At 31.8% G+C, this 15,217-nt stretch overlaps 1 protein-coding gene across 3 annotated transcripts in view; it reads left to right on the top strand.

Annotated features, from left to right (window-relative positions):
- The window catches only part of CycC (cyclin C), a 251,500-nt gene that overhangs the window by 156,854 nt on the left and 79,429 nt on the right, over positions 1-15,217 (top strand). For all 3 annotated transcript variants that reach the window (XM_090414047.1, XM_090414045.1, XM_090414046.1), the window contains exon 5: positions 2,276-2,327. In XM_090414047.1, coding sequence (XP_090270173.1) covers positions 2,276-2,327 — 52 coding nt within the window. The remainder of the gene's footprint in view (positions 1-2,275; positions 2,328-15,217) is intronic.

Genomic DNA, 15,217 nt, shown 5'->3' on the forward strand with positions numbered 1-15,217 from the left:
ATCAGCAAACAACTGAATATTTCCTTTCAGTTATTTCCTATATCTTTTATGTACAAATTAAACAACAATGGTCCTAGCACTAAACCTCAGGCCTCCTCCATATGCCACTTTTTACATCTGTCCAGCAGTCATCCTCCTATCCACTTAACCAGTGTTATATCCTATTTCCCTTATGTTAAAGCTAATTTTAAAATATAAATTTGTATACAGTAGTATTTCAAATTAACTCACAGTTGAAAAACGAAACAGATTATTGTTGTTGTTATTTGTAGAATGCTCATTTCAATAATAATAATTCTGTTTCTTAAGCATTGTAAAATATATAATACACTTATTTTAGATATGCTATTCATTACAGAATTATCTGAAACACTCCTAGGCTGAATTGATTTAAATTTTATTTATTCCGATCACAAGTATTCCAATCACAACCCTTCTCCTTCCTACCCATCACAGCCACTCACAGTAACTGAATTATATCTTCTTTTTTCTAATTTCATATTCTATACCTTTCACAGTGTGATTTCATATTAGAGTAGCTGAAATCTATAACTTCATTTTACCCATTGAGAAATGAAATAAAATAATCATTCTCTTATCAATATTCATACTATTTCTTTGCAATTTGATTATTCCAACAACTGTTTTTTTCCTTTCTGGGTCTCAGTATTCAGTTTTTTAGGGAATAGCGATCAGCTAAAATGATTGTAATTTTTACAAATGCCACAACAACATTATTTTATTTTATTTTTTTACACATTTTTTCTATTTTTTGTGATTGAAAAATATTATTAGCACTACCCTGAATATCTAATATCTGGCACACACACTACTATAAAAATTTAAAAGTCAAATTTTCACTATCAACAAACTGTATTTTTATTTACAAAAACAGTCTTATAATAGGTAAATTTCAAAACCCAGTTGCATTTGACGGGATTGCGTTGCACAGAATTTTTCACAAAATAAAAAATCTTGGAAGATGATTTAGCACACTATTCAGAAAAAAGTGCTTGGAATATAATTGTCAGTTTATATGTATGTATGTGTATGTATGATGCTGGTGTGTGTGTACGTACGTAGGTGTGTGTGTGTGTGTACGTATGTACGTAGGTGTGTGTACGTGTGTGTGTATATGTATGTACGTAGGTGTGTGTACGTGTGTGTGTACGTGCGTACGTAGGTGTGTGTGTGTACACGTGTGTGCGTGTGTGTACGTGTGTATATGTATGTACGTGTGTGTGTACACGTGTGTGTGTGTGTACACGTGTGCGTGCGTGCGTACACGTGTGCATGCGTATGTACGTGCGTACGTACGTGCGTACGTATATATATATTGGCTTTCCATTGTTTTGTATGATTAATATTTTGATCTATCTAAGTGAATTTGATAATTTTAGAATTGTTTATCTATATTAGCATGAAATTTAACTTGGCAAGAGATTTAAATGTTTTAGTATTTTGATTCAATTTAGTTGTATTTGTCGTTTAGTTTCAATAAACATGTTTTATTGCATGTGCCTGAGTCATGCCTGAATTCGAGATATCAAATTACCACTTATGAAATTAGAACCCTAGTGGGAAGAAATTTGGATATATATATTTAGGAATAGATTATAGGTCACAACTGCAAGGTACCGAAATCTATATAACTGTACGTGAAGTGTAAATTAGAGTGTATGCCAATGAATCTAGGAATATTTCCTTGAGCCCAGCATCATACAAATTTTGCCAGTATCTGAAAAGAAATATGTCTATTTAGAATCAAGTTAGGCTATACATTAGAAAGGATAATAGAGATTAATGAGGTATATGAGTTTAGAAATTAGAGAGAAAACGACATAACAATAGGGAATTTTATTTACTAATATTTACAAACATTCATGTGCAATATATTTGAACACATTGATAGTTAGTTGTAGAGCAGAGTTGTTATCTATTTAACTAGCTAATCTAGCATTGGGATATACTGAGGAAATATAAGACTGCAAGAAAGATGGATATTTTATGTTGGATCAGAAGAATATTATTTTTTTTAGAATCCTAAATTTTATATTAGTTAGTAATATAAGGTTGCAAATTGCAAAATTTCGTTATATGTAACTGACATTTGTAAATTTTAGGATGATTAGGGCTATTTTATGAGAGCAGCCATTTTCCAAAATGTATTATTCTCTTAAGAAAGGAGATTGCAAGAAAGGTGAAATTTTTGATATTTTTAGACATTAGAAACTTATAAGTCAATAAATAAACACTAATTTAAATTTTTTTACAGGAATTTGGTGTCATATCAAATAGTCGTTTAATTTCCACCTGCCAGACTGTAGGTATGTATTTATTGAATATCATTTTTTGTTTATTTAATTATTTTTTTATGCAAATCGTACCCATGAAAGGTTGGAAACTTACAACACATTCATCCCACTTATGAATATCAATGAATATCATTTGCTCATCTCAAGTTTTACACAGTATCTATGCCACAGTAGATTCAAAGAGTAATTATCCTTTACTAAGCTTTTGGGATATCATATGTACAGTGAGTTACATGGTATGACTCCTTACTGGTTTGGGAAATTGTTTGGAATAATCAGATGTTACAAGAGGATTCAATGTTGGAAGTTTTTTCCCACTTGGTTAGACTATAATAAATTTAGTTTAATCCGTTATTCAAGTGTAAGCAAACAAAGTTTGCACCTGAAGTATCTTCAGGACTGAGGCAACTCATGGTAAAGGTGATGAGAGCTTGGTCCACCATCATGGTAAAGGTGGACCAAGCTCTCATCACCTTTACCATGAGTTGCCTCAGTCCTGAAGATACTTCAGGTGCAAACTTTGTTTGCTTACACTTGGATAAAGGATTAAACTAAATTTATTAAAGAGGATTCAGTCTTTAGTAATCAGTAAAACTGAAAGTAATGGACACTGGAGTGATCAATTTTCAGACTTTTCTGATGTTAGAGGATTCGATATTCTGGTAATTAGTAAAATTGTAAGTATGGATGTTGGGAAGATAGATTTTGGATGCAACATTTAGGTAATAGGTAAAATGGAAATAATGTACTGAACAATCGATTTCATAAATTGCGGTTCGAAAAGTCATCATCAATTTCCTGATATGTACCTTCAAAGGGTGTTCAGGCTACTATGACAGCACTACATGATTAGTTTGCATTATTATTGATCTCCCATTCACAATTTTTATTAAATTTAGTCTATTACTTGTCAGCACTCCGCTACCATTGTATCTAACATTTCATGCTTCTAAGACTTTTAGGTGGACTGAATCAGTCCACCTAAATGTTGATCTTCCTATGGGTCTCTTTTCTGCCATTTTGGCATCGGACACCTGTTATTTATGCTAACTTTTCTCTCGCCTCATACTATTTAAGTGGACATGCCACCTTAGATTAGCTCTGCTGACACATTCTTGAATGCTAACAGTGTCAAGTTCTTTCAAATTTCTTCATTTTGAATATGATTCAGCCATTGATTCTCTCCCCTAATTTTTCTATGAACCTTCATATCTGTGGTCTCTAGTCTTTGATCAAGTGCTTTATTTCTAAAATAACTATCAGATCCATTACTTAAAACTGGTTTGAACACTGTCTTGTATACTGCTAGTTTGGCATTATTATTTGTCAGTAGGCTAATTTTTCTCTTATTCTATATAAATTTATTCAGCTGACTACCTACCATGCAAGTTTTGCTTATTCTGTTGTCTATTTCCAGATTTATTTTGCTGTCTTCACTGGAAACTCTGCTTAAATAGCTGATATATTTTCTTATTCCATAGATTCCTCATTCAGAATGCAATCGATGTGTTCAGTGTTTCTGCCTATTTTCATAGTTTCATCTTTTTATTGCTGATTTTCATGCCAAATTGGTTACAGTTGTTCCTGGAGGCATTAGATGTGCCTAGGAGTACATCATCATCTGCATAAAGAGAAGAGCTGAGCTTGACATCTCCAGTGCACTTTCTTTCATAATGTAATCCATATAGATGATGAATAAGAGGAGATAATGTGCATCCTTGTCTTACCCTTGATTTTACATCAAACCATCTTCCTGTATTTCCTTCAATTCTAACTGATAACTGACAACTTAAATATAGACTATGTATTGCTCTGCATAATGTTTCATTTAGCTCATATAATTGTAGTGTTTTGAAACGCCTTTCTCTGGGCAACTTGTCATATGCCTTTTTCAGATCTACAAAACTTAAGTACAGATTCTTGTCATATTCCCACGATTTTTTAACTATTTGTTGTAAAGTGAAAATCTGATCATGACAACTTCTATTTGGCCTGAATCCATCATGTTCTTCTCCAAGTTTCTCTTCCACAATATTTTTCAACTTTTTTTTTTCTTTTGTATGAATCTTACCTAAAACACTTACTTGTAATTCTCACATTCAACTTTATTCCCTTTTTTTTATAGATGGGAACTATTAACGCTCTACTCCAATCATCTGGAATTCGATCCTCTGACCAAGCGCTCTGAATTATGCAGTGTGACCAAACCAAAAAAGCCATCAAGTTTTTGATGGCTTTTTTTATTTCAAATATTGATATGTACTCCTCTTTGCATTCCTCTTGAAAATGTTCTAGTATTGTTCTCTCACTGCTTGTTTCATGTAACAGTCTTTCAAAGTAATTACTTGAGACATTTAGGATATCCTTATCTTCTGTTTTCATGTCACCTTAATATTTGATTCCTTTTACAGTACTCTCTCCTCCATTTCTAAGCTTTATTCAATAGTCTCCAGAACATTTTGCTACCTTCCTGATATTTATATTGTATATTCTTACCAAAGTCTTCCCACAACTTTCGTTTAGCTACTTTTAACATAGCTTAGCTCTCTTACATTTTTCTCTGTATTCTTTTAGGACATCTCTCAACTTATTTTCTAGGAACTTTTGGTATGCTTTCTTCTTTTTCAAAATTGCTTCTTTAACTTGTGTCCATCATGTCCACTTTACAGACTTCACCACATACCTCCCTAGTTGAATCAATGTCTTCTTCTGAGTTTGCCACTGAGATTCTAAGGCTTGGTTCTTGTTTTAAATTTGTTTCATTTTTTTCTTCAATAATGTTTGTATAGTTGAGTCTACAATTTACATGTAAAAGCTGCTCATCTTTAACTCTTTTAGAAACTTTCTGACAAACTTGTTCTTTTCAATGTGATATTCATTTTTATTCTATTTAAAACTAAGAGATGGTCACTTTTAATCTAAAATCCTCATTAGAAGAACTTCTTGTAGGACCATAGGCACAAATAAATTTCATTGTTATTTTCTTCATTTTAAAGTATGCCCACATCACTACTTGAAACTGCTTTTCCAAGTCATATACATTACTGTATATGACTTTGAAAAGTCATATACAATAATGCCCTGCTTTACTAGTTTCTCTTTACTACAATCTGCTTATACAATATTTTTTAATTATGATCAGTGCTTGTTAATACAACACTGCATTCACTCTATAAAAACTGATGTGCAATTTTCATGGATTAAGTTTGTTTACGACATCATTGCTTGCTGCATCTTTTTGTGTTTCAGTATTTTGATATGAATTATAAATTTTTATAACTATTATTTTGTTGTTAATAATGACAATTAAAAATCAACGTAAGGATGCTGTTTGATTCCAGTGAAAAGAAGACTAGTAAGCCTATTACATTTGATACTAAGATTAAAATTGTTAAATTTAATGACTGTGGTATATCAAACACTGAGATTTGTCACAGGTTAAGCTTACCTCACAATGCAGTTGTTAAACACAAAGATAAAGTTCTTAGTGAAGTAAAAAGTGCTACACTGGTTAAAACTGCAGCTGTTCGTAAATGTGACCATCTTATTGGCAAAATGGAAGAACCTTTCCATTTTGATGAAAATTATTCTAAATTTTCCGTTTGTGTAGCTGACATAAATAAAGCTTATTTTCATTAGTTATATACATATATATCACTATAAACAATAAATTACATCATAACCACAGTAATTAACTTTAATGAAATAAAAGTACAGATATTTCATACTGAAAACAACACTTTGCAACCAGTTGCACAGTGTTGTACTACCTTACTCCAGTCCTGAAGATGCTTTCAGGTGCAAACTTTGTTTGCTCACACTTGGATAAAGGATTAAACTAAATTTATTATAGTCTAACCAAGTGAAAAATAAACTTTCACCATCTTTCTCTAAATCCAGAGTAATTTAATAAAAAGGTGGCACACCCTTTGGCAACTCCTAAAGGTAGAGATGACCTTGCTAATGCTTCTGTCTAGTATCTCCAACTCTGGGTTTGGCTCGCACTGAAGAGACCTCAATAAAGGTCGAAACTAGTCTGGGTAGTGGTGCATCCCTTAATGCATAATATTATACATATCCGGAAGGAGATGTGTTTGCATTATGGGAGATACTGAGATAGGAGTGATGTTAGCTTGCTCCACCTTTGCAACGAGTTGCCCGGTGTTGTACTATCTTGCCTGAAGTTACCTGTTGTACTATCTTGCCGGTGTTGTACTATCAGTCCTGAAGATACTTTCAGGTGCAAACTTTGTTTGCTCACACTTGGATAAAGGATTAAACTAAATTTATTATATTCTAACTTCTGATTGATTCCAGCTGAAAGTGATATACAAAAGTTCTTTATATCAGCAATCGAATTCCTTTTTTTTTAGAAATGTTTATTATGAAGAACATCTATTTTGTTGTAGGACATGGTTCAGATTTGCCAAGTTTTTATTGAATGTATTATGGCCCAGTGGCACACCCAGGGAGGGTGTCAAGCCGCCCCCCCCCCCAAAAAAAAAAGAAAAAGTTAAAAAACACTAGAAAATTTTCCAAAATACTTTTCCTAATTAAAATTCATTTTTTATTTATGTTGTGTCATGTCTTCTATTTCTATACTACTTATGAATTAGGGGTCACATAGGTGAGAGAACCCTATAGCAGTGTTTCTCAACCTATGGTCCGTGGACCACAGGTGGTCAGCGACGATGGACAGGTGGTCTACAGGCTTAAATTAACCAAATAAATCTATATATTTTAATTATCCAAACAAAACAAATTAAAATTCAATAAGTAAGTAAAAATTATTAAAATAAAATGAATACTTTAAAAAAAAATAGCAGCAGAATGTTAATGGAATGAACATTTTGCCACTATTTTAATTTGTAGCAGCAGAATGACAAGTAATAAAAGAGGGGTGAAGTGAAAAACAAAATGGTTTTATTGCTTCCACCTTCCCTTGCTGTTTTGTAAGATTTGAAGTGAACATGTGTTGTCCACATGACCACATTTCAACCAATTGCTTGTTGTTTATTGATTTTTGTTGTTGAAGGTTTTCCTCTTTCAACCAAGGCTCAATATATCTTCAGAAGTGCTAAGTAATACTTAGACAAAATGTGTTGTGAGTTAACTCCAGTATTTATATATTTTTCGGAAATCGCACGAAAAGCAAGCTGACAATTGAGTTGAAATGCTAATTCTCTTCAACCGAATTCCAATAATATGTGAAACTGCCATAAAACATATATACATATATATATATCTTAGTTTTAACACATTTACGAATTTTAACATTTTCAGTTGAATTTTATTGCTGCCGAGCGAACTCAAAAATCAGCTTAAAAAATCAGCTAACGCCTTTTTATTCCCGTATATACGGGAGTAGGCGAGGCCATTTACCCCTATCTAACTTTTGGAGACTGAGTGGGCAGTTCAATCTCCACTGGTACCCAATCAGAGACAGATGGCCCAAGGCTATCACTAATTAAGCGGTACGCAGTGAAGAGAGACGGCTCAAATGTGCCGCTATCTCGTGGTCTCTAACCCTAACACAATATATTTAATGTCTGAAATAATGTGGGTTCTACGGTCGATTTTCTTGAGTTTACAGGACGAAAAACCCGAGTTTCCGGGAGGAAAAACCTGCTTGCCCGTGCCAGAGATCGACTAACTCGGGAACCGATCGAAAAAAGGCTTAGAAAAATTTCCTCTAGTCGCCGACTAGACTCGAAACCAAGACTTCCTTCGTGCGGCCTAGCGCGATGGTGTGCAAACGCCACATCCACTGAGCTACACAGGCTCACACAATCTAATTAATAACAATAGTTTTTAGTTAGATACTGTGTTTGCAGGTGCAACATATGATTTTGCTTGAGTCTATATATACAGCATAGTTTCTGTATGAGGGGACGTAATTTATTAATTAGTGTTGTTTTTATCTCCCAGTTGTCTCTAATTGCACTATTTGTTGAGAAATATATTACACAGACTGCTTATATCTTATTCACTGACATAATAAAAGTACTTGTTTTTCTTGCCTCTGCAATATAGTGGCTATTGGGGGAGGGCGTGTTGTTTACCGCAGGAGCAAGTTACTATCGCCCTGCTCTGTGTTTCAGCTTTTTTCATTTGCGAGGTATATGCGAAACTTTTTAATTTCTTTTTTCAAAAAGTAAATCAGGGGTGAGAGTTATATGCAAGTAAGTATACAGTATTTCAATTATGGATAAGTACATTGGTACCTTCTTTAAACCAAAAAATATCTCGGATGACAGTGATAATACAAAATGAGTTTGTACTGACAGTTTGTGTGCAGTTTCTGAAGAGAAAGAGGTCTGTAACGAATCCACAGAAACAAAACACAGAATTCCACATCAGTTGCAAAGCGATAATATTAATACGCTTAACAAAAGGAAAGATTTGCTGACTCGCTGGACACTCAACCAGTGGATCGCATTCAAAGGTAAATACAGTTGGTTAGTTTGTAGGAACATTTTTCTGTTTTGTGACTTTTCTCCCTTTACGGTAATTATGCCTACATTATTGTGTTATTATTCAACAATTGTTTACAGATTTGAATGTGTATATAAAGTCGATATCAACAGTAGCCTAATTACGAATGCGTGATGAAAGGGATGGGGAGGTTCGGAGCTTCCCCAGATAGTATTCAAAAGGTAAATCCAATTGGTTATTTTGTATAGGGCCCCGAAACTTTTTAGTTTAGAATTTAACCACTTGGAAAGGGTTTGTGTCCACCTCAAAACTCTGAAACAGAATTTGGAAACATTTTCCGAATAACTTTTTATAAGAAATTTCTGTGATTTCACGATCCATTTCAGGCTTGCAGTCATGAGAACGACCTTTCGTTATCGAAAAAGGAACAGCTAATTGAGATTTCAAGTGACAGTGGACTTAAAATGAAATTCTGTGATCTTGGTTTGGCTCGATATTGGATCTTGCCCTCATTGAGAAGTGAATTTCCAGAATTATTTGAAGAAGTCGAAAATCGTCATGCAGTTTTCTACAACTTATCTTTGCGAGAAACGATTTTCATTGCTCCTTCAAATAAAAACAAAATACAGAATTAAGGTCGAGAAGCTCATCCATCTCATTAAAAGTAAATAGTAACATAATTATATCATTTTATTTATTTGTTTAATAAAAATTAAAACTTTGTTTTAATTTTTATCCACAAAATTTAATTATTTATCTATATATCCGGCCTGGTTGGCTGACTCTCCAGCCAAAAAGGCTGCGAGTTCGAATCTTGCCGTGGGCATGGATGTTTGTGATTGTCTGTGAAAATACTAATGGTAGTGGTCAGTGGTAGACAGTGTTGGTGTAGATGATGATTGTAGTTGTGGTTGGTGAAGACAGAGTGTTGCAGAGTAGGTGCCCTTCCTTGACATGTCTTTGGACTACCTGGAGATGTTATGTAATAATAATATCGACAAGCTTTATATGTTCATTGTGTCACATAGTTTGAATTTGGCACTTGGAAATGCTATATCTGTGAATAAATAAGAAATTGCATTGGCATATAATTGAAATAATTGAAAAGTTAAACAATTTCTTCAATATCCCTAAAAGACAGGACGTCCTTGTTGTTTATAATATTATAATATTAATATCTTTTAAGATTTATAATATCTTTATTTAGCTTGCAAAAAAATATTTGCGTGCACCTTACCATTGTCTAAAATAATGCATAAATCTGACAGTGACCTCTTAATTGTCCTAAATTTTATTGATGATGATGTGGGTCAATTAAATACCGTTCGTGAAACACCAGATTCTTCATTTAAAGATATTCATGATGAAGCATGTATAAAAGCCAATAATTTTAATATTGACATTAAAAAGCCAAGAACTTCATCAAAACAAACATTAAAGTCCAATGTTCCAGCTGATTCTGTAGAAGAGTATTTCAGGAGAACTATTTCATTCCATTTATTGACCAAATATTGACTCAACTTCATGAATGTTTCACTCGACACCACAACATTTTGAAATATATTTTTTTCTCTTCTACCAAATGGAAAAGATGCTCCAACAGCAAGTGCAATGGAAGATTTTCGTCAATTATGTGAAATTTATGCCAGTGATTTGCAGGCCTGTTTCTACATTTCGTGGGGTCCTTGTGTGAAATGGAAAAGCGGGGTCCCTGAAAGTTCATAACTTTATGGAAATTTTAAATGGAAGAATATCTTGTTAATTAATTAAATCAAATATGAAAAATATTTATGCAAATAAATAAACAAGTATGCTCTTTAGCATCAGTTTAAGTAAAGGGAAAAAATTAGTTAAAAAATAAATGTGTTTGTATGTACACGATATATTATTTTATTATGCAAGTACACATTATCATATAAATTCTCCAGAACAATGATTTATTTAATAATATAAATAATAATATAAAAATATGAAAAAATATCCATTTTTACTATAAAGAATGAAATATATGTATAACAAATTATAAGATTTAAAAGAAATCTTAATATATTAAATTTTATTTAACCTAATGAGCTTATCAATAAAATTATTTATAACGCTATCAAAATTCAAATTTTTTGCAATTTCATGCTCTATAGATATTATTGCCAGGGGCAACAAACATTCTTGAGACATAGAAGATCGCAAATAGGTTTTTATTAATTTTAATTTGGAAAATGACCTTTCTGCTGATCCGACTGTAACTGGACTGGTCAATAATATTTTAAATGTCGTAGTAATATTTGGATAAATATCTGACAAATTATTTGCAATTATGAATTTTAAAATATTAATGGATGCATCTTCTGGAACAATATTTCTAAAAATAATTCATTGTAAAATTCAGATTCATCAATATCTGTATTTAATTTTTGATACAGTTGTTTGAAGCAAAATTTTAATTCATTTTCTGTCATTTTCTTATTAATTTCATATTATAAAGAAATCCAAATGGTTTTTGGTGAATTTCATACAATTAAAATCTTTTTTTTGACAGATTTTAGAGCAGTATCTAATATTACAAAAAGAAATTTATCCTAAAATTATCTTTCTTATTACTTGTGTGATTCATCAGGCATTTCATAATCAAATGATGCTTTTTTTGATTATGAAAAGTACGTAATTTCTATTTCTAATAGATTTGACAGTTCTTTAGCAATCTCAAAACAGCTATCAAATCCTGATATTGTCTGCTCTTCAAAGTACTGCAGTAACTCTTTAATATGCTTAGTTGCTACGTCAATGGAAATTTTTGCATTTTGTAATACTTTACTTACTAAATTAACTTTTAACAAAAGCTCATGCCAAATTACAAGGCTTAGTATAAACTCAAATGAATCTATTTGTTCATATATTGAAACCACTTCTACTTTGATAGTATTATCTGCAGCAGTTTTAAATAATTCTTTTAGTGCATTTAAAAATTCTGGAATTTGAAAATGTACAGCTCTGATTCCATTCTACATTCCCATCTTGTATTACATAACGGTTTTGGAGTTAATTGTTTAACAAATTTCTTTAATATGTTCCAATGTGAAGTTGAGGCAACAAATAATGTATATATTTTTTGTATAACATTAAAAAAATGTATTGCTATAATTGATGATTTTGTGATATCTCCTAAAATCAAATTTCAATTACGACAGGTGCAAGGAATATAAAATGCCTTTTCGTTTTTATTTAAAATGTAAGCACAGACTCCCTTATATATTCCTTTCATATTCGCTCTGTTATCATACCGTTGCTCTCTACAATCTGACAATTTAAGATAAATTGTCAGATTGTATTGAAAATATAAATCAAAAGTGATTTATATTTTCATATATACCTTTACCAGTAGTGTCATTAGTTGTTAAAAACGTCAAAAAGTTTACACGAATTTCAATATCTGTTTCAAATATATGTAAAAATCTAAAAATTACTGAAATTTGCTCCTGATGTCTAACATCAGGAGTACAATTGAGAATTATTCAATAGTGCTTTGTCTGTCGTATCATATTTACAATATTTTGGTTCCCATATCAACAATTAATTCATTTTGCACAATGGGTGATAGATACGAATTTTGTTTCTTACCTATAATTTTTTTCCCCGAACATCGCATTAAATGATCTTTTAAAAGTGGATCAAATTTTGCAATTAATTCTATGATTCCAACAAAATTACCATTATGGGCTGTGTACAAAGTATCAAAATTACCTCTAAAAGCTAAATTATGTTCGGATAAATAAAGAATTGCTGCTACTATTCGTCTTAAAACATTTCTTAACCGTTCTGCTTCAAATTTTATGACATTTTGATTTGCCTGATCAATTGTATTGTGATTTTTTAAATTACATTCCATTTGTGTCCATGAATACATGCATTTCATGTGCACTGGATTTCGTTCGTGCGTCTTTAATCTTTCACTTACATGTCGCAAGTCAGAAAAGCCATTATTAGATAAAAAAAATTATCATCAGAAGAAAATGATAGAAATATAAGATCTGATAATGTTGGAGGCTTGACAAGTAACAGACTGATTTGGAGGAAAATTGTAGATAGGAAGTTAGTAATGATGTAATTTTTTCATGTAGTACTATCATATCCTGTACACCCCTTGAGGGTACATGGCAGGAGTTTGATGATGATGATGATGATGATGATGATGATGAAAATAATTTGCTACAAAAACAAAAAATAGAGTTGGAAGAGTTTGAATATACAAGCCATCTTCTGTTTTGGTTCTCTCCATTTGCAATTGTTCCAACATAGTGAGCTGTGGAAAAACACATGTTGTTGTCATCTTTTGGAAAATCATTTTCAGTCAGAGGAGATGGTGGACCACATTGTACAATTTGTGTCAGTCTTGCATTGTTCAAAATTTTGGGCCATATTGCTGGATCATCCATAGTAAATTGTTCAGCTTCCTCTGGTGTCTCAGTTTTAGGATCTTCAATACTCATTGTTTGACCAAATGCGTCATGTTCCCCACTTCCTTTGATTATTTTGGAATGCTCATTATTAATTAATGTTGAAGCCGAAGAACTGTTTGTAGTTATTTCAGAACTCTCCGTTATCAACTGATATATCTAAACAAATATATGAGTTCAACGTCATAAATTTAAACAGTGAATTTCTTTGACGTTCCTCAACCGCTTCTTTTTCTTGTTTTCACTTTCGTTTTTCATGCCCACGTGGGTATTTTCTTCCATAATAATCTTTCTCATGACTAGTTATACTCTAGAATTAAATACGATAGATTTAATTATAAAATAAGTTAATAAATTAAAACAAAATTACTTACCTGATAAATAATATATATCTAAAATAGATAATATTAGAAAATAAATAAATCTAATATAGATTGAAAACTGCTATTGAAGAAAAATTCTGATGTCGGATAACCTAAAACCAGTTTACAAAATATATTTTTAAGATGTTTTGCAAGTAATGTCACATAAAAAAATTGCCATGCCAACACGTGTATATACTTACTTGTTCATAAACTAAAATCAAAAAAACTCCTTAAAATTATTAAAAACACCTGTTTCCCTATTAAACACTATGTTGTACGATATTGTTATATGCCTTAGAGTAGTTCCAAATACTACCGCTCTTATTGATCTTATATAAGTGATCTTATTTCGCTTACTATAACAACAATAGTTGGTTGTAAAATTGTATACATATATTTTTCTATATAATAATATTATTTTTATATAATAATTACAATATTAATTTATATAATAATTTTAAAAAAATTAATTGATTTTCTTTTTTCAATTTTTTGTTCTTTGCGGGGCCCTGTGCCACCGCACAGTTCACACGCCCATGAATATGGCCTTGGTGATTTGCCTTATACAAATCCAGCAATTTTGAATGCCGAATTCAAGTTGTGGTATAAGAAATTTGAAAAAACATTTGCAATAGCTCCATGCAAAAATGCCGTTGATGCAGTTTCAAAGTGTGACAGAATGATATATCCTAACATCTATAACTTATTAAAAATATTTGCAATGCTTCCGGTAACAACATGCGTCAGCGAAAGGTCATTTTCTAACTTACGCCGTTTAAAAACTGTTTAAGATCTACCATGACACAATCATGATTGAATGGACTGGGTTTGCTGTATATATATACACACAGAGAGAGATTAATGTAACCACGACTGAAATAATTCAAGAGCTTTATAAAAAGGAAAGAAAACTGGATTTTATTCTTTAAATAAATTTTTATAATTACCTGATGAATTTTATTGAATGAATGAAATTTAACGAATTTTAGTTGAACGGATAAAAATATTTGTAATGCAAATTCATTGTATTAAAAATATTTTTATCCGTTCAACTAGCCCCCCCCCCGATTAAATCCTTGGTGCGCCACTACATTAGACACAGCTTATAATATTATTGAATATTTGCAAATAAACAATTCAAAGAGATATAGAATACAAGGCACACAACAATCAGTTAACCTATAAATGCCTTCTAGAAAGATCATATGAAATAGATAATAAATAGGTCATATAATGATTTCTGATATTTACATAGGATGAGAATCTCCCAGTCTTTTGGGATAGAGAGGCAGTCATTTTTAAATTAGTGTAACAGGGCCTCTAAACTTTCTTTGAAAATTGCTTTTATAGAGAAATTGACCGTTGTTCCAGAGGATACTATGTTTGGTCTCAACACTGTGCTGTGCATGACCTGATTAGGAAAAGAATACCTTAAATATAAGTCAGGTTTGAAATAGAAATCTTTTCATACTCACAGTGATTAGCGTCGCATGCATACATGCACGCACGCACAAACACACAGAGAAAGAGCTTGCTGTTTTGTTGCACGATTTGTATGCTTTTTGTTTTGTGATTTAAGTATTGGAGTTTTCTGACTTTTGAAGAATCTTACTTAGATTTATGAAACAAACACCTGCATTATTCAGCATTT

This window comes from Typopeltis vanoorti, chromosome 24 (genome assembly GCF_054136105.1).
Source record: "Typopeltis vanoorti isolate ZY-2024b chromosome 24, IOZ_Tvanoo_1.0, whole genome shotgun sequence".
Lineage (NCBI taxonomy): Eukaryota > Metazoa > Arthropoda > Arachnida > Uropygi > Thelyphonidae > Typopeltis > Typopeltis vanoorti.